Source organism: Spodoptera frugiperda, chromosome 7 (assembly GCF_023101765.2).
Source record: "Spodoptera frugiperda isolate SF20-4 chromosome 7, AGI-APGP_CSIRO_Sfru_2.0, whole genome shotgun sequence".
Lineage (NCBI taxonomy): Eukaryota > Metazoa > Arthropoda > Insecta > Lepidoptera > Noctuidae > Spodoptera > Spodoptera frugiperda.
In genome coordinates this window covers 6,721,056-6,741,726 of record NC_064218.1, presented here as the reverse complement: position 1 = coordinate 6,741,726, position 20,671 = coordinate 6,721,056, and the positions used below count along the sequence as shown (strand labels likewise).

Sequence of the window (20,671 nt, the reverse complement as noted above, 5' to 3'; positions counted from 1 at the left end):
CGATATTTATTGTGGAGATAGCTAAGTCGGAGACTGACATAAAATAGGCTACAAAATATTATCAATAGTTTAGCCAGGTCTAGGTTATTTGAGGTTAAAGACGAGTGAGTGTGGGGTTCCTACATCACTAAAACCACCTCGTTGAAGTAAGCGTCCACAGGCCTGCGTCGTACATATCGCACGCATCGCACGCATTCAATATGACGTCATCAGTACGCATCGCATGTAGGCATTGCTGATAATGCGGTCCGTACGATGCGGATCAGTGGACGCAGTTGTATGAGTTTCTATACAAGGCAAACGAAAATCCGTTGCGTGCAATGCGGGCCTGTGGACGCGTACTTTTGGCCACCATTAGCACCTGTAAGAATTATCTACTGCTGGTAGAAACAGATTTTACCCGGACCTTGAAACTACGAGTAAGTAAGAGCCGAGGCGAGTCTAGCCTAGTAATACAAACGATTTTTTTATATTAATCATACGAGCGACACCGCGGGCGGTATACTAGTCAGAGAATAAAAGTGAAGACGATACCTACATTGTTTTTGCGTATAGAAAGTGTAATCAAGTATTTATCGCGAAATTTTATTCGCAAAGCAATTTTTGGTACTCCAACAAGACATTATGATTGATTTTAATGAATGTAATTAGTGAGTCATATGAAGGCATATAGCGAATACATAATTTGATGAGAATATCCCTTTCTCTGCGAATTTGAATAGTTAAGTCGTAAAGAGTTAATCATTTTGTTATTTTGTGTTGTGCTATAGGCATATTTAATTTGTTCTTAAAACAGAAAGAATTTTAATAACGTACTCGAAGACATTTAACGATTACTTAAACTATTCCTTAGTAACGATTTTGTACCGAAAACAATTGCGAAGGACTGGGTTAAGTAACCATTCAATGACGCTGATTACGGCAGTTAGTTAAGCAAAGGTAACGTCATATATATTTGTACTTGATTTCGCATAGGATCTCAGATGTGCACATAAATTATGATGTGTCTGCTACCGCTAGTATTTGAGGGTTGTTGGGGAATCGGGGATTGGGAAGATTAAGAAAGGGGGTAATTGGACCTCCGGTAACTTCACTCACACAACGAAACACAAGCAAGCATTGTTTCACGTCGGTTTTCTGTGAGGCCGTGGTATAACTCTGGGTCAATCTAGCCCACTCATGCCCAAGCATAGCTCTCCCACATTTACCAAAACATAATAAAGAATGCCTACACATTTACCTGAAAATTTACAGCACTACAACATTCCAACCAAAAAGCTGATTATAAAAGTCAAAACCATAAGCATGTAGCAATCAACGAAGTTTTTATAACAACCATATACACTTAGAATATAAATTCATCATAATTTAAAACGTTTAATATCTTATTAGTCAACAAATTAGAGAGGATGTAAATTTTAGCATAGTTTTGTGAGAGAACGGTGTGGCTTATTAGTTCCATTCGGACTACGCGCAGCTGTTTACGACCCATCCGTGATCGAAATATATACGAGGTATATTAGTTTAAATATTCATATAGAGTTGATAAGCACATCTCTGGCCTAATATTCTCGATAATCACTACCAGATTTTCGAAAGTATTAATTTTAGCTACCAATACGTTTCATATGTTTATTGCTCGCTTTCCCCTATTAGAAATAGTGTTTCGGAAAGCTTAGCGATTTTTATTCCGATATAATCGGATCCTTCTTTTTAATCGGTTTTTAATGGCTTGGGAAGAGAATTTTTATGTTTCTATCAGCCATGCCGATTGTATAAAAAACGTTGCCAATGAGTTTTCGAAACCATAAAGATCTTAATTGTTTTGTTATTAAGCCGTCCGACTAACAGCTGAAACTTCCAAATAAAAACTTGTATGGTTTAAATGCCAATAGATATGTTTGATATTTTACACCGCTGTACACTCCACACCAGTGTCTAATTTAGTTACTAATTACATTATTTACATAAACATGGAAAAGAAATCCCTTGGGTAATTAAAAAAATATGCCACAGCACAGTTGGAATTCATTCAAAAGTACTTAAGTAGTCTCATGCAGTGCAGAACTAATTTATTTCCTATGTGATGTCAACTGCATAATGCATATTCAAGAAATGTTTTGGAAAAAAATAGCTTGCATTTAACGGCCTTCTCTGATGGTCGTTTTAATATACGAGATATTAAGATATCTAAGATCTGATTATAAATGTTACGATCTTTTTTACTACGACCAACGAAGATAAGTGAGATGGGCTCCGAAACTATTGGACCGATTTGAATAATAATTACACCATTAAAAATTTTCAAATACTAGCAATCCCGACGAACTTTATTTCGCCACCAATGATTTTCCCTGTTTTCCTGCTATTTTCTTGAAAATTTTCTTGATTTTTCTTAGCTATAAACTTCACGGAGCCTGAGACCTTTCCAACGAATGCAAACGAGTGGAAACGGACTCAGCTAAGCTAGGTGTTTTATGAATGGCTTCTCTGCTATCGATACATCGCATACTCGAGCTGCGCATTTTCCTCGCACAGCTACTTAATATCAGTGGAAACGGCATATCACATCTCTGGTGGCAAAGCACCCTAAGGCATATTAACGTTACTTTAAAGTGTTAACAAGTATGTTCACGTTACATTTTAATAGTAATAAAACTATTACTATGGCCTGGCAATCTTGATCACTATATCGCATGACTTTAACATTTCTGTCTACGCCTTCAAGGAATATGTTCACGGTGATATGTTTATTAGGTGCTTTATATATTTTTACGAGATTCACTTCCAGTAGAGCAGGCCAATTTTCTTTTATAACTGCATTTAGTGCAACATTTTCCCGCTAGAGTGCTTACAATAAAAGCGACGAGGATCTGTAACAGTTTGAGTGACCACAATAACTGTTGCATTTTAGATGTTATCTGTGAACCGGATTTTGTATCTACGTACGTAGAGTAATGCACCAGAAATTTAAGTGTGGGTGAGCTATGTTACGGCACGAATGGGCCGGCTCGACCGGAGTGATACCACGGCCTCATAGAAAACCGAAGTGAAACAACGCTTGCGTTGTGTGAGTGAAGCTACCGGAGGCCCTTCCCAATCCTCAACAACCCTTAAATTCCTAACCCCCAAAAGACCGGCAACGCACTTTTAATGTCTCTGGTGTTTCGAGTGTCCATGGGCGGCGGTGATTGCTTACCAGGTGATCCGTCTGCTCGTTTACCGGTTTATACCATAAAAAATATTGGTATTCATAAGTGTGACTGATGAGATGAAATGTGACATAACTATTTTTATTTTCGGTTTGTTTTGATTTTTTCGGTTTGCTAGTCACTTTTCAACACTATATTTTTTTATCCTGTCAGACATATCTACAGGATATATTTTATTTTAGCTCCATTTTGGAAAATTCTCATGAAGCTCGTTCGTGAAGGATAGAAAGAGAAAGAAGATTTAGCAGTCTTCTTCTTATTATACAGGAACAATAACATCAATTTTATTTCCTACAATAAAAAATAATATGGTATAGAAACAGCCGTCTGTAGGCGATTCAGAAGTGTGATAGGCCAATTATTTTAAATATTTAATTTGAAAAAAAAGAACAAGACTTTTAAACTTTTTTATTCATATTTTATTACTTTATGGAAATGAATACTGGCCATTTATGGTGAAAAGATTTGATAGAAAAAAAGCTATGATCACATTTGCTGCGTGCAAATTAGACAATAAACTGGTATTCCTATTTCTTTTATTTTTCTTTTTTTCGCGTCTAGCTGTCTTAACGTTTATAACGCCTACAGAAAATAATAATTTAGTAGGAAGGCAGTAGGCAATCATTTACAAAAACCTAAATACTAAATTCCAATGACGTATTGTTTGTCTAACGCAAAAATCAGGAACTTATTGCACATAAACCGCTTTATTCTTCTAAGATTTATTTCTAGATTCTGTAAATAAAAATGACGTTAGACCAGATTATAAAATAACTAAGTTAATCATAAAACAAATATGAAAATTTTAAACTACAGACAAGAGAGATTAAACGATTAAAATATAACGGCTCACTATGCAATGCTATATTTTATAGTTTGATAAAATGGGAGAAAATATTACTTTCAAGTAGATAGTTGTAAAATATGATTGCGACAAGACCCAATTAAACTACGAACTAGATAATAATTATTCTGTCATGGATGGTACAGACTATATAAAGTTACTGACATATGTATACGTCAAAAATTAACTGCCGCACTCAGAGACATTTAATGTTTACCTAAACTAATACAAAAAATAATTGCTAAGGACTGGGTTAACTAATCTTTAAATGACTCTGAGTACGGCGATAAATGTACTTTGTCTTCTGACTTTTCTCATCTCCTCCACCTTTTGCATTAGTCAGTCCCTTTAACAAATGGCATTATAAAACAGAATAAAAAAGTAAAGTTTTAAAAAAGTTTTGACATAATTTGTCGACCGCCAATGTCAATCCTATTGAGTTTTCTATTACTGACTAGTTTTTGAATGTCATTAACCTAGGGAAGCTATAAAGTGTAATTACTATGACATGACACCTATTGAATTTATTCAAACTCAAATAGTTTAGATACTATATAATTTCATATTAATATGAACAAGCTTATCTACAGTTCAAATGAGAGGTCTCATATAAAAATCTTATAAAACCTTTTTACTACCTTAGTTTAGATGATGTGGTATGGTAGTAATTTTCATACATGAATAAATATTTTAACTTTAAGAGGCATCAGTCGGACGAGCAACGCAAGCGCATGGAGAAATTAAGCGAAAAGAATTTCCCGAATCGTGTCAATTGGCGTTATATTGCATAACTCGAAGCCGCGGGCTACCTACTAGGCAGTTCGCGGCTTCCGATTAATCGGACACAATCAAAAAGTTAGTGTTCAAAAACCTAAACCACTATAACTGTTTTACTTTTTAATCTCTAAAAATCCCTACGTTCACTAACAAAATACCAATTTTTAACTCTTAACAAAACTTAACAACCATAAAAAGTATAACAAATAAAATTATTTCGGTAAACGCGCGGACAGTTGATACAAAGTGACTACCAATAACGATAAAATTGAGATTATACTTAACTTGTCACTTCGGCCATCACAGACTCTTAATGGCTCATGTTTTATTGATGAGGTACAGACGTGAGACGACGGTGTAAGGGCATGGACACATCGACATATTAACGAATATACGCTTTTAAAAAAACGAAAGTAATAGATAAAATGCATGATTTGTTTATGTTTATTAACTAAAATAATCACAGTTTATTGGTAATGGAGAAGAGCTCTACTAGTTTCGTGTCATAATTATTTTTTTATCATAATGATTTTTTTAGTTAATTTAGTATGCTTCACGATAGTTATTATAAAAATATTGTTTATGTGTTCATAAATAACATAAATATGTTTTAATCATTTTATGATTTTGTTTTCATATTTTTTTAATTTTGTGCCTTAATATGTTTTCGAAACGACAGCTCGTCCGGCGTTCTGAATAATTTTAAATAATTTTATGTCATTTGATTTCTTATGAATAGCTATTATAAGATCAAATAAATTAAAGAAGAAAATCGACTAATATTGATTGTTATTTAGCAAAAGGTACGCTCATCGTCACTTCTAGTGAAAAATTGGTGCTACGTTAAATAAAAGCCTTTTTAGGAACTTTCTTTTTTGAGGGAATAAAATATGGCCAGTACCCTTAGTATGAGTTTGATTTACGTTTAAAGCAATCGAAACGAGAACGCGTTCGGCGCTCTGATTGGCTGGCTCGAATAAACCAACCAAACAAACCGAAACTTTAAACATAAAGCAAACTCATACTAAGGGTACTGTTTATGTTTTGTGTGTAATTATGTATGAATGAACCAATGTTTGCTCCCTAAATATATAAATATCACAGTCGCCATGTTTAAAATTAATTTCACATTCAGTGTGTACCAAGTCTTACTTTGAACTGAAGCTCGTTTATCAACATTTGACATCTAATAGTGATCCAGTCATGTCGCGATTATTTCATACGACTTTTATCTTGTAGCTGCGTGATAGTTTAACAGTTATTAATTGCTATGTTTTAAGTCAGAGTCATCTCTGATTGATATAATGATTAATGCAAGATATAAGATATGAATCTTATCGTGTTGCTATGGATGCATAAAGAGTTATACTGATGCTATTCAAATATCTTTATAATATTTTTTGCCAAGTACGTAGTACCTACGTACTTTGCAAGTGTCAGACTCTTACTGACTAAAAACCACCCCGTGCCTACTCCTGCTTTTCGAGCCGGGAGCCCCGGTAAATCCGCTAGGTGGTCCGGAGTATCAGACCTTCTCTTCCCCTTATTCTTGCTAAGCTACGAATATTATATCTGTATATCAAATCAACATAAATTCATCTTTTAATTTAATATTAATTTAATTATCTAGTATTCATTTCATAAATGTTTGAACACGAAGATGTAAAAAAAAACATCCAGATTCTAGAAATTAGCCAAACTAACTATTTTGCATGTACAGCTCAAGTGTATAAAAAAATATCGAATAAATCACCTTCATAAAACCTCAAGCACCTGCTAACATTTCACTTTTTATCCAAATTACTCTAATTACCCCAACTACTTGATTTAGTACTTAGAGATAAATTAGTTTCAGTGATGGTGTAGCTTCAATATAATTTAATAAAGTGTTTAATATAAAAACTGAAGTAACAAGTCTTAATATTTTGATGCGCCGACGCTAGCCACACCCTTTTAATCGCCGTCCATTGATTTATTACACTAAATCGATTATTAAAAAGAAATACGTATCGATTTAATTTCTATACGTATAATATATTTATATATTTATAGCTACTCTCGTAATTAATCATTCAAATATCTCTAGGCCGTTTTCGAAAATAAGGAAGCTAGAAAATAGAAATTTCGTGTTATCTAAGTTGTTTTGGTAGTGTGTGTTTCATATTGAATTATGTATGTGAGTGTATGTATGTTACTTTTTATTTCATTTATATGTACAACGAAATGTATAATAATATGGATTATAATATGGATGGATGATGACGGAGTATGAAAATTAAAAATGTATTTAATCCGTCAGTTAGGTAATGAAAACATATTAGATACCGTACGTATTTATTTATTTTGTCATATAAGATAACATACATACGATATTTTAAGTCGATATATCTTCGAAAGTATTTCTTTCAGAAAGAAATAAAAATACGAGTCTTATATTTAAAAACAATCTACAAGACGGACATTACAATAAAAATTAGTCATCTACCCAATCGAATAGGTATAGTAGCAAAGTATATTAAGCAATCGGATAACATCTCCTGTCGAAAGCACGAACGATTTAATGATCTACTCGCTTGCTCTTCAATTGCTATTCTTCTACGGTAAAAACGGTTTATAAAGATTATACAACTTTTAAAAACCCCATAAAATTGTTGATTCCCCAGCATATTGAAACCAAACATTTATAATCCAACCAAATAATCTCGAAACTAACTATTTACATATATTCCATGAGAACAAAATGTCATGTCGTCTAAATGCATTCATAATGATAGATGCATATTTGGGACCGCCGGCAGAGAAATCCCATGTTTCTAAATTACTCAAAACATAAGTTTTACGAATGTAAAGGGCTACCAATAAACGAGTTATTTTAAATCCATGTTGTGCCCGGTTCTAGTGACTTGAATTTATGCTAATGTACTGTGATTAATTGGAATTTTACATCTAATATTAGAAAACTAGTTGGAAACGTATCGGTTTTTCTGTGTTCCAGTTTTACAATTCTAACATTATGCTAGTAACCTAGATGTTGACAAAACAGTGGCTAATATTTATTCGGATTTCTGCAAATCTTGTTTAACCAGAATATAAGTATAATTTGTTATGTTTATTTAAAAAAACAGTGTATAAAAATAACAGTAAATAGTGACGTCACGTACAGTTAAAAAAGTTGGTCACTTATTATACCAGCTTTAACGTAATAAATACTATTATCATTATTTTAATTAAAAACTAAGTACAAGCGTATTAATTAAAATAATTGGCCACAGAAAGTAAAATACCTTTACTTAATTTCATACAATATTGTTAACCAACACTAAAATAAAGTATCGCTGCACATGATCAATCATTGATGCAATAAGTGCAAGTTCCAATTAGGGTGCGGTTCCATTGAAGCAGAGCGGATCAGAGCGTAGAACAGCTGTGGTACGACTTACCAATCACATGACTTGAAATCTACATCTCTTCTCCAATCCGCTTCCAAAGAAACAAATAGCAGCGAAGAGGAGCGGAATTGTTTAAAAGATCGGAGAAACAGGCTAGATTAGCTAGAGATAAAATAGCGACGCGGAGCGAAGAATTCAAAGAAAAAAAGTTTCGACCAAAACTTCACAGATTTCATACCGTACTACAATTTTATTCTATTTATTACTAACTTTTCTGAACTAAAATGAACGAATGAAATGAAGATAAGTAATTTTATTAATAAATCAATAAAACCTACGGCCGAAGATTAAACAAACCTTCGCATTCGAGAACCGGAGTAGCCTTACAGGCTATACCAATAGGCAAAGCAGCTCTGTTCCGCTCCGCTTCTGTAGAAACATATATCTCTTTTCACAGCTCAGCGGGCCACTCCGCCTCAATAAAACCGCCGCCTAAGTAACTGGCCCCAATTTAAGTTATTAATAAGTTACACTGCACTACTTTCTTCATTATTATATCACTTATGCCACATCTGACTTAACTTGACTTAACTCGATCAAGTTCTTTCAACTGGTCCAACTTGTCGTACTTATGCTTATGTTAATGTGAGCTTGTAAATTAAAGAAACATTAGCACACGTAACGTGTTTGCAAATTATTGGTTCGATACTAATTTGTAAGTTGTTATTGAAGATTGAATAAAATTTTATGGATATGCGTTTGGTTTTCGTTTAATGTTTCAGTTGGCTTCAGATTTACACGTGGTTATTAATACAAGAGTATAGATAGATACACATTCTTCTTATGTATTCTACACCTATACCTGTACATAGTATATTTATGCACATTACCTATGTAGTAACAGTTCAAATTTGGGTCGCGTATATTAAGAGCGGCTTCAGAACATGTACGCGCGTATACGCTCGTTTTTGGAAGATCATATTGGCGCGCCTTTTGATACACGCGCAACTCATACGAGCGTTGACGCGCTTCTAAGCCCGAGATGTAAAGTATCTAAAAATTATTCGAACATGATAAAGGTATAAAAAGAGTCGGTAATAACATCATATACTTGTTTGCAATATAACTGGGATGTAAAAGAAATTATATTTGCAGGAGGTACACGCTTAATTAAGTATCAACATCATGTCTTCTTTAAAACAAGTACATTAAGATGGTCAATTAAAATAATATCCCTATTAATACTATCACTGGCTGGAGTACTTTCTACCCAGAAATATCAAATTTTTATTTGACTGGTATGATGTTAAACGCTTAAATTACAAGGATGTGGTGGCGAGTTATGATTTTAACTGCCCTTTTAGCTTTAGATGAATTTCACTCGCATCATAAATGTGATTCGTCACGTTCAATCAAGGAATTTTATTAGTTTAGAACCCAATAAGACCTTAATGACCGTCAAGAAAAGAACGCAAACCTTTTTGAAAGGCCGGTGACGCACTTATATTGTAACTTACCTGATGTTGCGTTTATTTTTTAAATTAAACAAATATAAACAATCAGGCACTTACTTACATTTCAAATTGCTGAAAAGAATTCTCAAAATTGTTCTCACACTTAGAGGTATTTTAAACGGGAAATGGCGCGGATTCTTTTTAATTTTCTCTAAGTCTGCTTGTGATAACAACATGGCAAACAAAATGGCAATCCAAAAAAGAATTAAAATAATAATTATCTTTAGTTACGTCAGCAACAAGTTGAAAATAATTAATACATCGATTTCGAAAAATGAAAATACGAAGTTATCAGTCAAAAGACAGAGGCAATAAAAATATGGATAGGTAAATTAATCTAACTCCAATAAACATTGCTTATGTAATCCTACAGATAAATATTTGGGTAATCGTCATATAGAAACCAAAAATTTATTCACACTTCCTATAATTCGAAATTGCGTAAGATTTGTCTTATAAAATTTGACACGGAAGTTATGACGATGGGCACCATTCACCAGGTTAAATGTATGATAATCTTAATGAAAATGAGATTTAGCCATAAATGCCATAAGTCCATAACAAAATGAAAATCCGCGTAGTAGAAATAACGTAGAAAAAGATCTAGCATTAGATGTAAAAAGATGATAGACAAAAATTTACCATGACAGGTTACTTTCTATATTTTAAACAAATGCTAAAAAGTAACCTTAGTCATCATGAATCCTCAAAGAGCCATCGAACCACCACAGATGGGACACAGCAGAGCTGATGTCTGATCTGGAGTGGCTCAAAGTTGGAATAGGAATGGGGTGGTTTTTAGTCAGTAAGAGTCTGACGCTCTGTCGCCTCAGTTAGGAGTAGAAGAAGTCATTCTAAAATATCATTTTAGTGTAAGAGTAAGACACTTTATTTGGGTGTGTTGTATTAAGCACAGGGTGTATATCACACAAAACATCATATAGTCTATGTAACCAACCTCCATTAAAATAACGTTTATTTAATTACCAGCTACATGTGGAACCGTGTGAAAAGAAAAAAGGTCAGATCGTAAATGATATGCAAACATTGTAATATCATGAGATCAGTACTTACCTTACTATAAAAAAGTTTAAACTTTTATAAGAGTGAAAAAATTGTGAAAGATACAGAAAATATTCGAAATTATTTTTAAGCCCATTACTTATAGGATATGGCACAACAAAATTGTTTTTTTTTTTGCACAATCGAATGCGCGACGTGAGAAAGACGGAGAATGTTCATCTGTAGGTACTGGTCGAAGGTGAACTGTTTATGCAAAATTGTATATTTTAATTAGTTGTTTTAAAATGTGTAAGTTACTTAACGATTTTTGCAATGTTTTTAATCAGTAGAGAGCTTGATTTAATTTATAAATCTACATTTTTTAGCACCCAACAGCAATTTACAGAACGATTTTTTTTTAAAGTTTATTTGCATTTCGCATTTAGAAAATATTGTTACAACTTGTTATTACTATTTTTACAGCTGGGAATCAGCATCCCACGTGCGGTTGATCACGTAGGCCTCGTCAATAGATTTTGACAGTCTGTTGCTTTTGCGCCGAGCCGTACCGCATTGCCTCCATGCCTAGATCGCTCACGCAGAACGTGGCAGAACGTCGCGTTAGTCTGCCTTTATGTTACAAATTCTACTGTGTCTTTGATTTAGAAGTGTTTTCGTTTCGAAACAATAGCTGTAATTAGTCTTGTATTATTATCTACTTTCAAATCTTTATCTAAATCCTACAAATTACTATAGATTACCATTGTTGCATCACTGAATTTAAATGTTTCTTGTATATTTGCACCCGATGTGTCACCAAGAGAAAGCTCAACTGCATAATTTGATGACGTGATCTTTAGTGTTTTTAATTTCAACCATGTCATTAGCTTTCAGACTATTAGTATTAAAAACCACAATGAGTATTTCTATATGATCTTTATTTAAATGAGTATCGGTAAGTTCTGGTAACGATTCAACAAAAAGGAATGTGATAACGTTACGTTTCATAAAAATTAATTCAATGTCAAACGTTCATACAAGCAATTTACGTGCATTGTCCGATCCTATAGCGAAAGCAAAATGGAATTTTGTAAACACAAGCATCTAGTTATTAGCTTTCTTTCACACAATAGCAAGAAAACTTTCCGTCTCGATAACAATCAGGAACAATTAAACAACAAACAGAATTGTCAGTCTGTCAGACATTTTTAATGGAACTTGAATGTCGAGAATTAACTTTGGCTTTGGCAAAAAAGTAATCAATCGTTTTACCAATTTCTTAACGGTTTGTGAACATGCGTTCCTCAGAACCACCAATGTTAAGTAGGTAATTATTTTTATTATTCTATTTGGCTTTTCGTCCGACCTTTGAGAAGCTCCCGTTATTTGTTCCGTTTCATTTATGGTCATAGCTCTAGCTCACACATCTTTCACAGGTGTTACAAAACTTAAATTAATACATCAAGAGGCATATATATCTTTTATTTGATTGGTTTAAAAGTCTATTGTGTTATTGTTGATGGCGATCATTCGTTCGATTTGTAAAATTACCATTTGTTATGACCGCCCATTAGCTGGTAATAAATCTTCGAATGAATGCAGAAGTTTTCAAAAATATCGTTGGCATCGTTTATTAAGTCCATAAAATGTTTTGTAACACTAAGATATTGTTATTTTATGATGGTATTGTTAAAAGTTGCGTCTACTGTTTGACGTTTCTGTCATAGTATTTTTTCCTTACGGCTCTGTGTTTTTACTACTTTAATTCTCAAATGTTAATTATTTAGGTATTCAAAATCATCAGTTGACATAATTATCAGTTTATAAACATTTCTGTCCATATTTCTCACAGGTTTACATTCAAAGAAATAAGAATTAAATATGGAGTTGTTATACAAACAGTAACCTATCATTACATTTAATAACACCTAGAGGCAAATGCTAAGCTAGTCAGAAGTAAAGGGCGTTAAACACTTAGGTACAAGACTAGTAACTAGCATCCTCGCTATCAAGGGCGAGTGGGCTTGCCTAGGCGGGAACATGTTCCTTTCATCGACTGACTAGTGGCCCTTTTCCGCCTGCAGCTGACTTAAGATTCGTTGCCTTGTTGATTATCATTTGTATGATTTCAATACGTTTCTCATTTGTGGCATTTTGTGGTTAAATATCATTTGAGTAGATGTATTTTTTTCTCACATCATCGTAGGATTTCTTTTGGTTGAAGATTAGATAAGTTAAATCCTATACAGAATTGAAAAATGTGTTTTTAGATAGTAATATAAATAATTAATGTGTGCATAATCCAAATCTTGCTAAGCTGCCTGATCTGTTATAAAATAATATTGCAATAGTAGATTAGACTAATCTTAGTTCCAATTATAATAATCTAGTCAACTTTTAGCTGGTTGGTTCATACGACAGTTGACATTCCATTGCAAATTGCCAACGTTTATATCTCAATATGCATGAGATTGGATAATCAGTTCTTAAGAAATTCTGATATGTACTAATCTTAAGTTCCATAAATTGTTGAGTTTTTAATCAAATTGTGGTCCAAATTTATGTAAAGACTTCCACAGACGATTGTCCCTTACATTGCTAATACATATAACGTCGGATTATAAAGTCGTTCATCTTCATTTGGTAAAACTAATTTAAAAGTAGGCGTAACAGTTCCCTAGGCCGTTACGGTTGATGAATTTTCAATTTTACTTAGAAACATATTTATATGGGAAAATTGGAAATTCGAGCCATCTGCATCGTTCTTATAAATTGACACTTCGTTAAAATGGAAGATATTAGAATGTTTATGTCTGTGCGCTATACATTCCGAGGTCGGCTCGCGCCACAGACTAATCATTTACAAATCGCTTTAAATCATATGGAACCGGTATACTCATGTATTTTACTGTTTGAAATTTTATCTATGGTGTCGAGATGTAGGTAACTGACCGAATTTATTGGTTTTGCTTGGGTTCGTGGCCTGTGACCGAAAGGTATAAATAAGTTTTTAAAAATAATTATTGAATAATCTATCTGATGACCTCGATTGACTCTCGGGGTTTTTATAGACAAATAAAGACTTCTAATAGGAGATTGATACCGTAAGTAATGTATGGGTGTGAAACGTTGGGAGCCATTTCTCTGTGTAATGTGATTGATTAGTTATTGATACAAAGCTGCCGACGTTACTTTGTCAACTCGGATTAGGGCATAAGCCAATGAGGTGTTGAGTGTTTCTCATTTTTTCTGTATGATTATGAAGAATTAGAAAATTATGAATTCTGGTTTAATGCATCGTTAATTTGGAAAGTATCATATTCTTCAGCAATTAATAACCAATTCTTAATGGGCGGCAAAAGATGAGCGAGATTAAGGGCAGTGAATAAAGTTGATTAATCAACCCTGATTTCTTTAAGATTAAGCAAAGAAGCAGTATAAATGAACAACACGACTAACTGGCAATTTCAATAACTCATCTTAATCCAAAATCTTTGGATCGATCTTAATTGATGACAGAAAGAGTAAGTACCTTTATAGATGTCAATCTTAACTAATCCAAAATCCATGGATCGATCTCTTATGTTTCACAGCAACTCTATAGAACTAATGTCAAAGATCGATCTTAATATAAAGATTTTACATTGAGATCAGTTGTTAAAGACGGCAGTTAAACAGGCAGAAGTAAAACAAAAAATAACGTAACACAACAAAGAAACGAAACAAAAAAAGAAATCAGTAGCATCAACGGAGGCGAAAGACCATCGATTATTAAACAAATGTATCTTACTTAACAAAATACCATGTCCACGAACAATGTCGATAACAAATGGCTGTAGCAAATCCCTAAACACCATTGTATAAATCAAACAACTGTTTATGCAAATGTTCGGAAGTTGGCTCCCATCAGAAAAACAATAAAAACTAATAACAGGCGATCAATCAAAGCCTACCAACAATCAACTACTTTGTCAAAGGCCCAAAGGCCCGAAAACTTCGATCACAAAACTCAAATAACCAATTTATTTAGAGCTCACGTGACAAGTAAACTCCAAGCAGCTTTGTTTGTGCTGTGATTTTCTATGTGTCAGGTTATGTTGGTAGTTTGGGCCATAGTTAACCCTGATGACCTCCCATAGATTTGGTTGTGAAGACAATTCACACCCACGCAACGATAATGCGTGAACATCTCAATCGATTAAGAGTCGTTTGGTAGTGACTGATGGAGTACAAACGGTGGTATTTTGTAAATGATTTGACCCTTTGTTGACTTTTAAATAACATTGTTTAACTTTTTGTCAAAGGTTACTCTACCACTGTGTAAAAAACCTAGTTATTTGTTATATAAGTTGTTTGTGTAGTTATTTCCTTTTCTGTTACGAGTACAAACAGTTTTTGGCTACCTTTGGTTAGCCTAAAACTATCTTTAGTACCTTAAGTTTCCGGAGTTGCAGATTATCGGGCTTACCGGGGCTTCGACTCGAAAAGCAGGAATCGGAAAGGTTTTTAGTCAGTAGGAGTCTGACACTCCCTCTCGCCTCTCTCGAGGCGATCGTACATTAAAAAGTACGATAAGTTACTCTTCCTTTATAAGCCATACAGAGACTAAGTAGAGCACGTTTATAGAAAGTTTCTTTAGTGGGTAGTAATTTCACAACCACAGAATAAATTACGAAAATTATAGATTCTTAAGTTCAGTTCAGCTCTTGCCTCTATAGTAATTTTTCCCGTTAAAAACAGTACACGCCTAAATTGTTTTGTCAAATAATAAAATCTCATGAGTATAGCCTCTCTTATTAAAAATCCAAACTGGTTATCTAACAAATTATAGGTTAGTGTTAGGAATCTAGTCAGAAAAAATAATTTTCGCATAAAAGAAATACTCACAGAAGTAAATAAAGAATTAATTATAGCCACTAAAGGACTTGTGGGTAATTTGTTTGATAATAAATCGTTGATTAGAACCGTTAAAACATAGTCGAATAATTTGTAGTTTAAATAAACGACCATCTCTTTTTGAAATTGGAAATTCTATCTATTTTTCGGTTTTGCAATTTGCAAGATTTAATAGGCATAGTATAAAAAGGTACCTTTATGCATATATCAATCTGAGTGAATAAATTTACTTTAATCTACAAAAAACGGTGGATAAAGGATTCTGAAAGCGCTGGTTTCATGTTGAATGGAAAGTTCCTGCATACATATGCATATATATTGTAAAAGCAACAATTTATTTAAGCTAGAGATTAGTAAAAGTGGATTTTAGCGAAAACTGTAATTTCGGTGTCGTGTGACTGGTTTTATTTAATTTCCGAGTTCATATGAATAATTAATATTTCGATACTGTGCTTTCGAAAGCGTTTTAAATATTCGGTCGTGATATTTTCTCTCTCTCGAGTTCATTTATGTTTCTAACATTAATCATGGACGTTTTACTTTTCTATATAAATTTAAGCATAATGTTCGGATTATTATAATTATTTTAGAAGGTCGTATAAAATATGCTAATCTTTTTATTATTTTTTTATTTAATATGTATATTTTTTTACAGATGATGAAGAAAACAGCTGTTCAAGGAATGGATCAGAGAACGTCACAAATTAATCAATCAAACGCCATCTACCGGCCGGGAACAAAATGACAAACAAAGCATATCTCAGGATTGGTTCAATATTTCGACGAGAGATGGCGCGAGTGCTGCTACTTATCATGGCGCTCATTGCGGTGGCGACGGGAGCTTCCACCTCTGACGAAGAGGTGGCGCTAGCAAACATCACCAGATCCGCTAATGGAGATTATTTCTCCCTAAAGGGTGAGTTTTAAGAACCTCCTTGAAAATATTAAGTACCAAAATCAATGTTTGTTTTTATAATAACTGTTCAATTTGCCATTTCCAGGGTCAGATTGTGGTCCCACTCGTTGCATGGAGGCCTCCCATGGAACTGCCCTCCCAGCAATCAGTGGTGCTGATGACAGCGGCTGCCGTTGCCAATGTCGACGTGACACACCTGCTTTTCGGGAAGATCAGCATATCTGCGTCAATCATATTGATGGTAAGGAATAATTTGACATCTAGACCTTAACTACTAACACAGTTAAATAATTATTGAAGTTTACTATGTACTAAAACTTGGATATATACTTTATTGTTGAGCCTTAGGAACTTTTTTAGCTTGTCAGAGCTCTAAGCCCCCGTGATAATACAAGTAGGGGTTTTAAAACGTCTATAATAATTACTTAAAAATGTTAGAGGTACTTATCAGATAGCTATCCATAGAACTTTTTAGTTGCCAAAAACCAGTTAAAGGTGCAATAGAAATTCTATAACAATATGTTATCTTCTAAGTATTATAAAGCAACGGTACATTAGACATAATTATGTAAGACCTGATCCAGGTCTAAGGCTAAAATCATTTGACTGGAAATTATAGGATTCTGTAACGCAGTTTGCATTGACAATGAAGAAGGGTCAGTGTGGATTGTACCTTGCATTAGGTTCAGACGACAATGGACCCTAATTTGTGACAGTTATACACAGTAATAAAGTATGAGCACAGCACAGTAATAAAGATTTTATTCTAGTACAGACTTAAAAGTGAACTAAACCGTCTTAGGTGTTTAATGGAGTTTCAACTTTATGCTTTTGTTATTAGGTATTGTTTTGTATCGTTATTTTATAATTTTACTATGCCTATTCCATTTTTAAATTTAGAATGACTTTTTTTTTCAGAATGTCTGATGGCAAGCTTCGGTCGTGGTGCGACGAAACCCCAAATCCCATTCGTTTTCTTACCGCTAAAAGGACAAATAATTTACCCATCGAAAGAAATTATTTTCACTGGTGAGTCTAAAAATAATATTAAATTAAAGATCAAAAAATGTTATTAATGTAATAAAAATGGTTAAAAGAATAAAATATATAGCAAAAAGATTTTCCGATACCGGGAATCGAACCCGAGCCTCCTGGGTGAGAGCCAGGTATCCTAGCCACTAGACCATATCGGATATGACAAATTTGTTGAAATTGTTAACTACAATCTACACACACAACATGTTATTTTATTTTTTATACCATTAAGTATTTTTAGACAGATTAAATATGGACAGTTTTATTGATGCGATAGTGTTGATTTAACGACACTTGAATAAAATTGGCAGAGATAATAGTTTTATTAAAATCATACATGTATAAATTCATTTATTATCTAAACACTCGATATGTCAACATTTATATTTATTGTTTCTTATCATTTTTTATTCACTAGCTTATCTTTTTTAGAATGACAAAAAAATATCTTAGTTTTGGCGATTGCAATTGTTAATCATTGTTGAGTTTGATATCAATTCTCAGCATAATTAAGCAAAATATCTTTTACTAATTTTGAATCCGAATTTCAACCTTAACCTCGCTGGACCTATTTCCACACTTTAATGCAATGGTGAATGAAATTGTCGATCACAAAGTTCGATACCCATTTTCAGCATAAGCAAAATATCTTTTACTTGAATCCGATTTTCAATAATTCTAACTCGGATCTATTTCCATATACTTAGTCTTAACCAAGTTTTACAATATTTTTTCTTTTTTCACCAAACAGATGTAGAAGACGCAGTATGCGCGGTAACAAGCGCTCAGTACCTGTCTCCTTCTGGCTGGGTGACCCTTCGCGACCTGGTCGACAACGACGTCCCCTTCGGCCTATACCGGGATGAGGGGAGCACCTTCCTACAGGTAATAATAAACATTTAACTATAATGGACTTTATTTTAATGGTATACGGTAATAAATTGTATGAATAGGTAAGATGGTGGCACAGTGTTAATCAAAGCGAAACTCAAACTGCAATGGATTTTGAAAATAATAATAATTATCGAAATCCAAAACTAAAGTAAGGTCTTAGGATAATTCCCGAATGTGTCTGTGATATGGTAGGTACGTACCTTATTTGTAAAGTGCAATGAGCCTAAAATGAGATTTTGGCCTGTGCATTATACATCATCATCATCGTCAGTCTGTTCTCATCCACTGCTGGACACAGGCCTCTGCCAATGGCACGCCACTGAGCTCGATTTTCAGCTCTACGTACATAATCTTTTAGTAAAATTCACTTTTCTTAAACCAAACACCGTCAACACTAAACACAACTTTTTTACCTCTTTACCCGAAAAATATCCCACCCAAGTAGACTATATTAAAAATCCACACGAATCTTGTATTTAAAATCCTAATTTAATTTAATTTAATTAACTCGTATTAAAAGGCCAACGAAATTAAATAAGACAACCATTTTCACATATTAATTGGGAATTAAGAAAAAAAGAATCGTAATTTGAATTACCATCTTCTTTTTTTTTAAATGCGAAATTATGCAACCGGTGCATTTGAAGATCTTTGTATAAACAAGAACAATATGATGTGGAGAGGTTAGCTGTGACTGTGACCACAGATAGCAAAGATTCGATGCAAGATATGCTTAGGTACCTACTTAAGAAGTGATATTTTTATTTCTCCTGGAATATTCAACATTTTAAAGCTAACGTACCTAATTACTACAATTTATACAAATATTGTAGTCCTTTGTTTTTAACAGATCAAGATTTTATTTAACACAATTTAGTCTGAAATACAGACTTAAAGCAGGTTATAAACTGCAGTACTCAGAGTCGTTTATTGATAACATAATCCCCGATGGTTCTCGATACAAAATCATTACTAAAGAATAGTATAACTTTTCATTAAATGTCTCCGAGTGCGGGAGTAAGTCTGTGTTTCAGACTAATTTTTTATCAGAATTATATTATAATTGTTTGTTGTTTTGTCTGAGTGTTAAGAATAAGCACGTACAATTGATGTCTATCTGTGCTTACTGTCACACTTTTAATTTCAACGGTGACAATGGAAAGTTGGGTAGAATTTTAGTATCTTTATTAAAATAGGAAATGCGAAAGTGTTTTTGTTTTTTTTTCTTTCACGTCGAAATGGATTTTTGTGATCTGGAGATATTTAAAAGACCAAAGAATTACTACTACTGCTGAGTACTTCTGTTGATTATTTAATTAAAACATGAATAGCAATTAATTATTTGATTGAATAACATAACTTAACTGCACGATTGGCGCAACTCTTTGTGTGATCCACAAATTTAATTTAAGTTTCAAGTCTGGGTGTCATGTGTATGTGAACTTGTATGTTTGTAAACTCACCCACGACCCATGAGAAAACCATATTTTAAGGCAAAGCTTAGTAAAAAAAAATAGGATCTGCACGTCTGACCCATTCAAGTCACGAAATAGTTAAATATCACATATGCTATATCGTAAACCATAATTCACACTAGATACAAAATGTAAAACTAGTACCTTTCTTTTTCAAGCATCGTGCCACATCTTGCATTAAAGTGCATTCGGTGATAACATCTGTGTCCAGCTAAACCAAATTCATAACGCGGTTATGCACACGTGTAAAGCTCATAAATGTTTATCTTTTGTCGGACTAAAGACCGGTATTTTTGATAGCCAAGGACGTATATAACACTTTAATGTTGGGCGAAGAAATAAGGTTGGTTTTCGCGTAGCTTTTTAGAGGCGTAGATGCGATTTTTTGGTAGTAGGGAAACGTCAGTCGTTTTGGATGTAGAGTATTTTGAAGTGTAAATGGAGTATGTAGTTTGGGTTACGTTCCCTGTGTTTGGTATTTATTTTTTGTCTTGATGTTGTCAATAATGATTGGTAGGTATGGAGTCTGGAACAAAGGTGTTATTGTCTACATAAATCAAACTCTATTTATATAGACTTATCTATGTATATAGGAAAATATCGTGAGGAAACCTGGGCTTATAATATCTAATTATAAGTTTGAAATTGCCAACCTGCATTTCAACTGCCAACCTGCATTGAGCAAGCGTGGCGATTAATGCTCAAACCATCTCCATG

General features: G+C 33.5%; 1 protein-coding gene and 1 non-coding gene across 3 annotated transcripts in view; one reads left to right on the top strand and one right to left on the bottom strand.

Moving 5' to 3' along the window:
* The window catches only part of LOC118266319 (uncharacterized), a 95,262-nt gene that overhangs the window by 67,469 nt on the left and 7,122 nt on the right, over positions 1-20,671 (top strand). For both annotated transcript variants that reach the window (XM_050694621.1, XM_035579726.2), the window contains exons 2-5: positions 16,290-16,550; positions 16,636-16,791; positions 17,469-17,579; positions 18,337-18,470. In XM_050694621.1, the coding sequence (XP_050550578.1) occupies positions 16,376-16,550; positions 16,636-16,791; positions 17,469-17,579; positions 18,337-18,470 (576 nt within the window). In that variant the 5' untranslated portion in view covers positions 16,290-16,375. The remainder of the gene's footprint in view (positions 1-16,289; positions 16,551-16,635; positions 16,792-17,468; positions 17,580-18,336; positions 18,471-20,671) is intronic.
* Trnae-cuc (transfer RNA glutamic acid (anticodon CUC)) lies at positions 17,672-17,743 on the bottom strand. Its single transcript has one exon. It is a non-coding gene; the product is annotated as a tRNA-Glu (tRNA).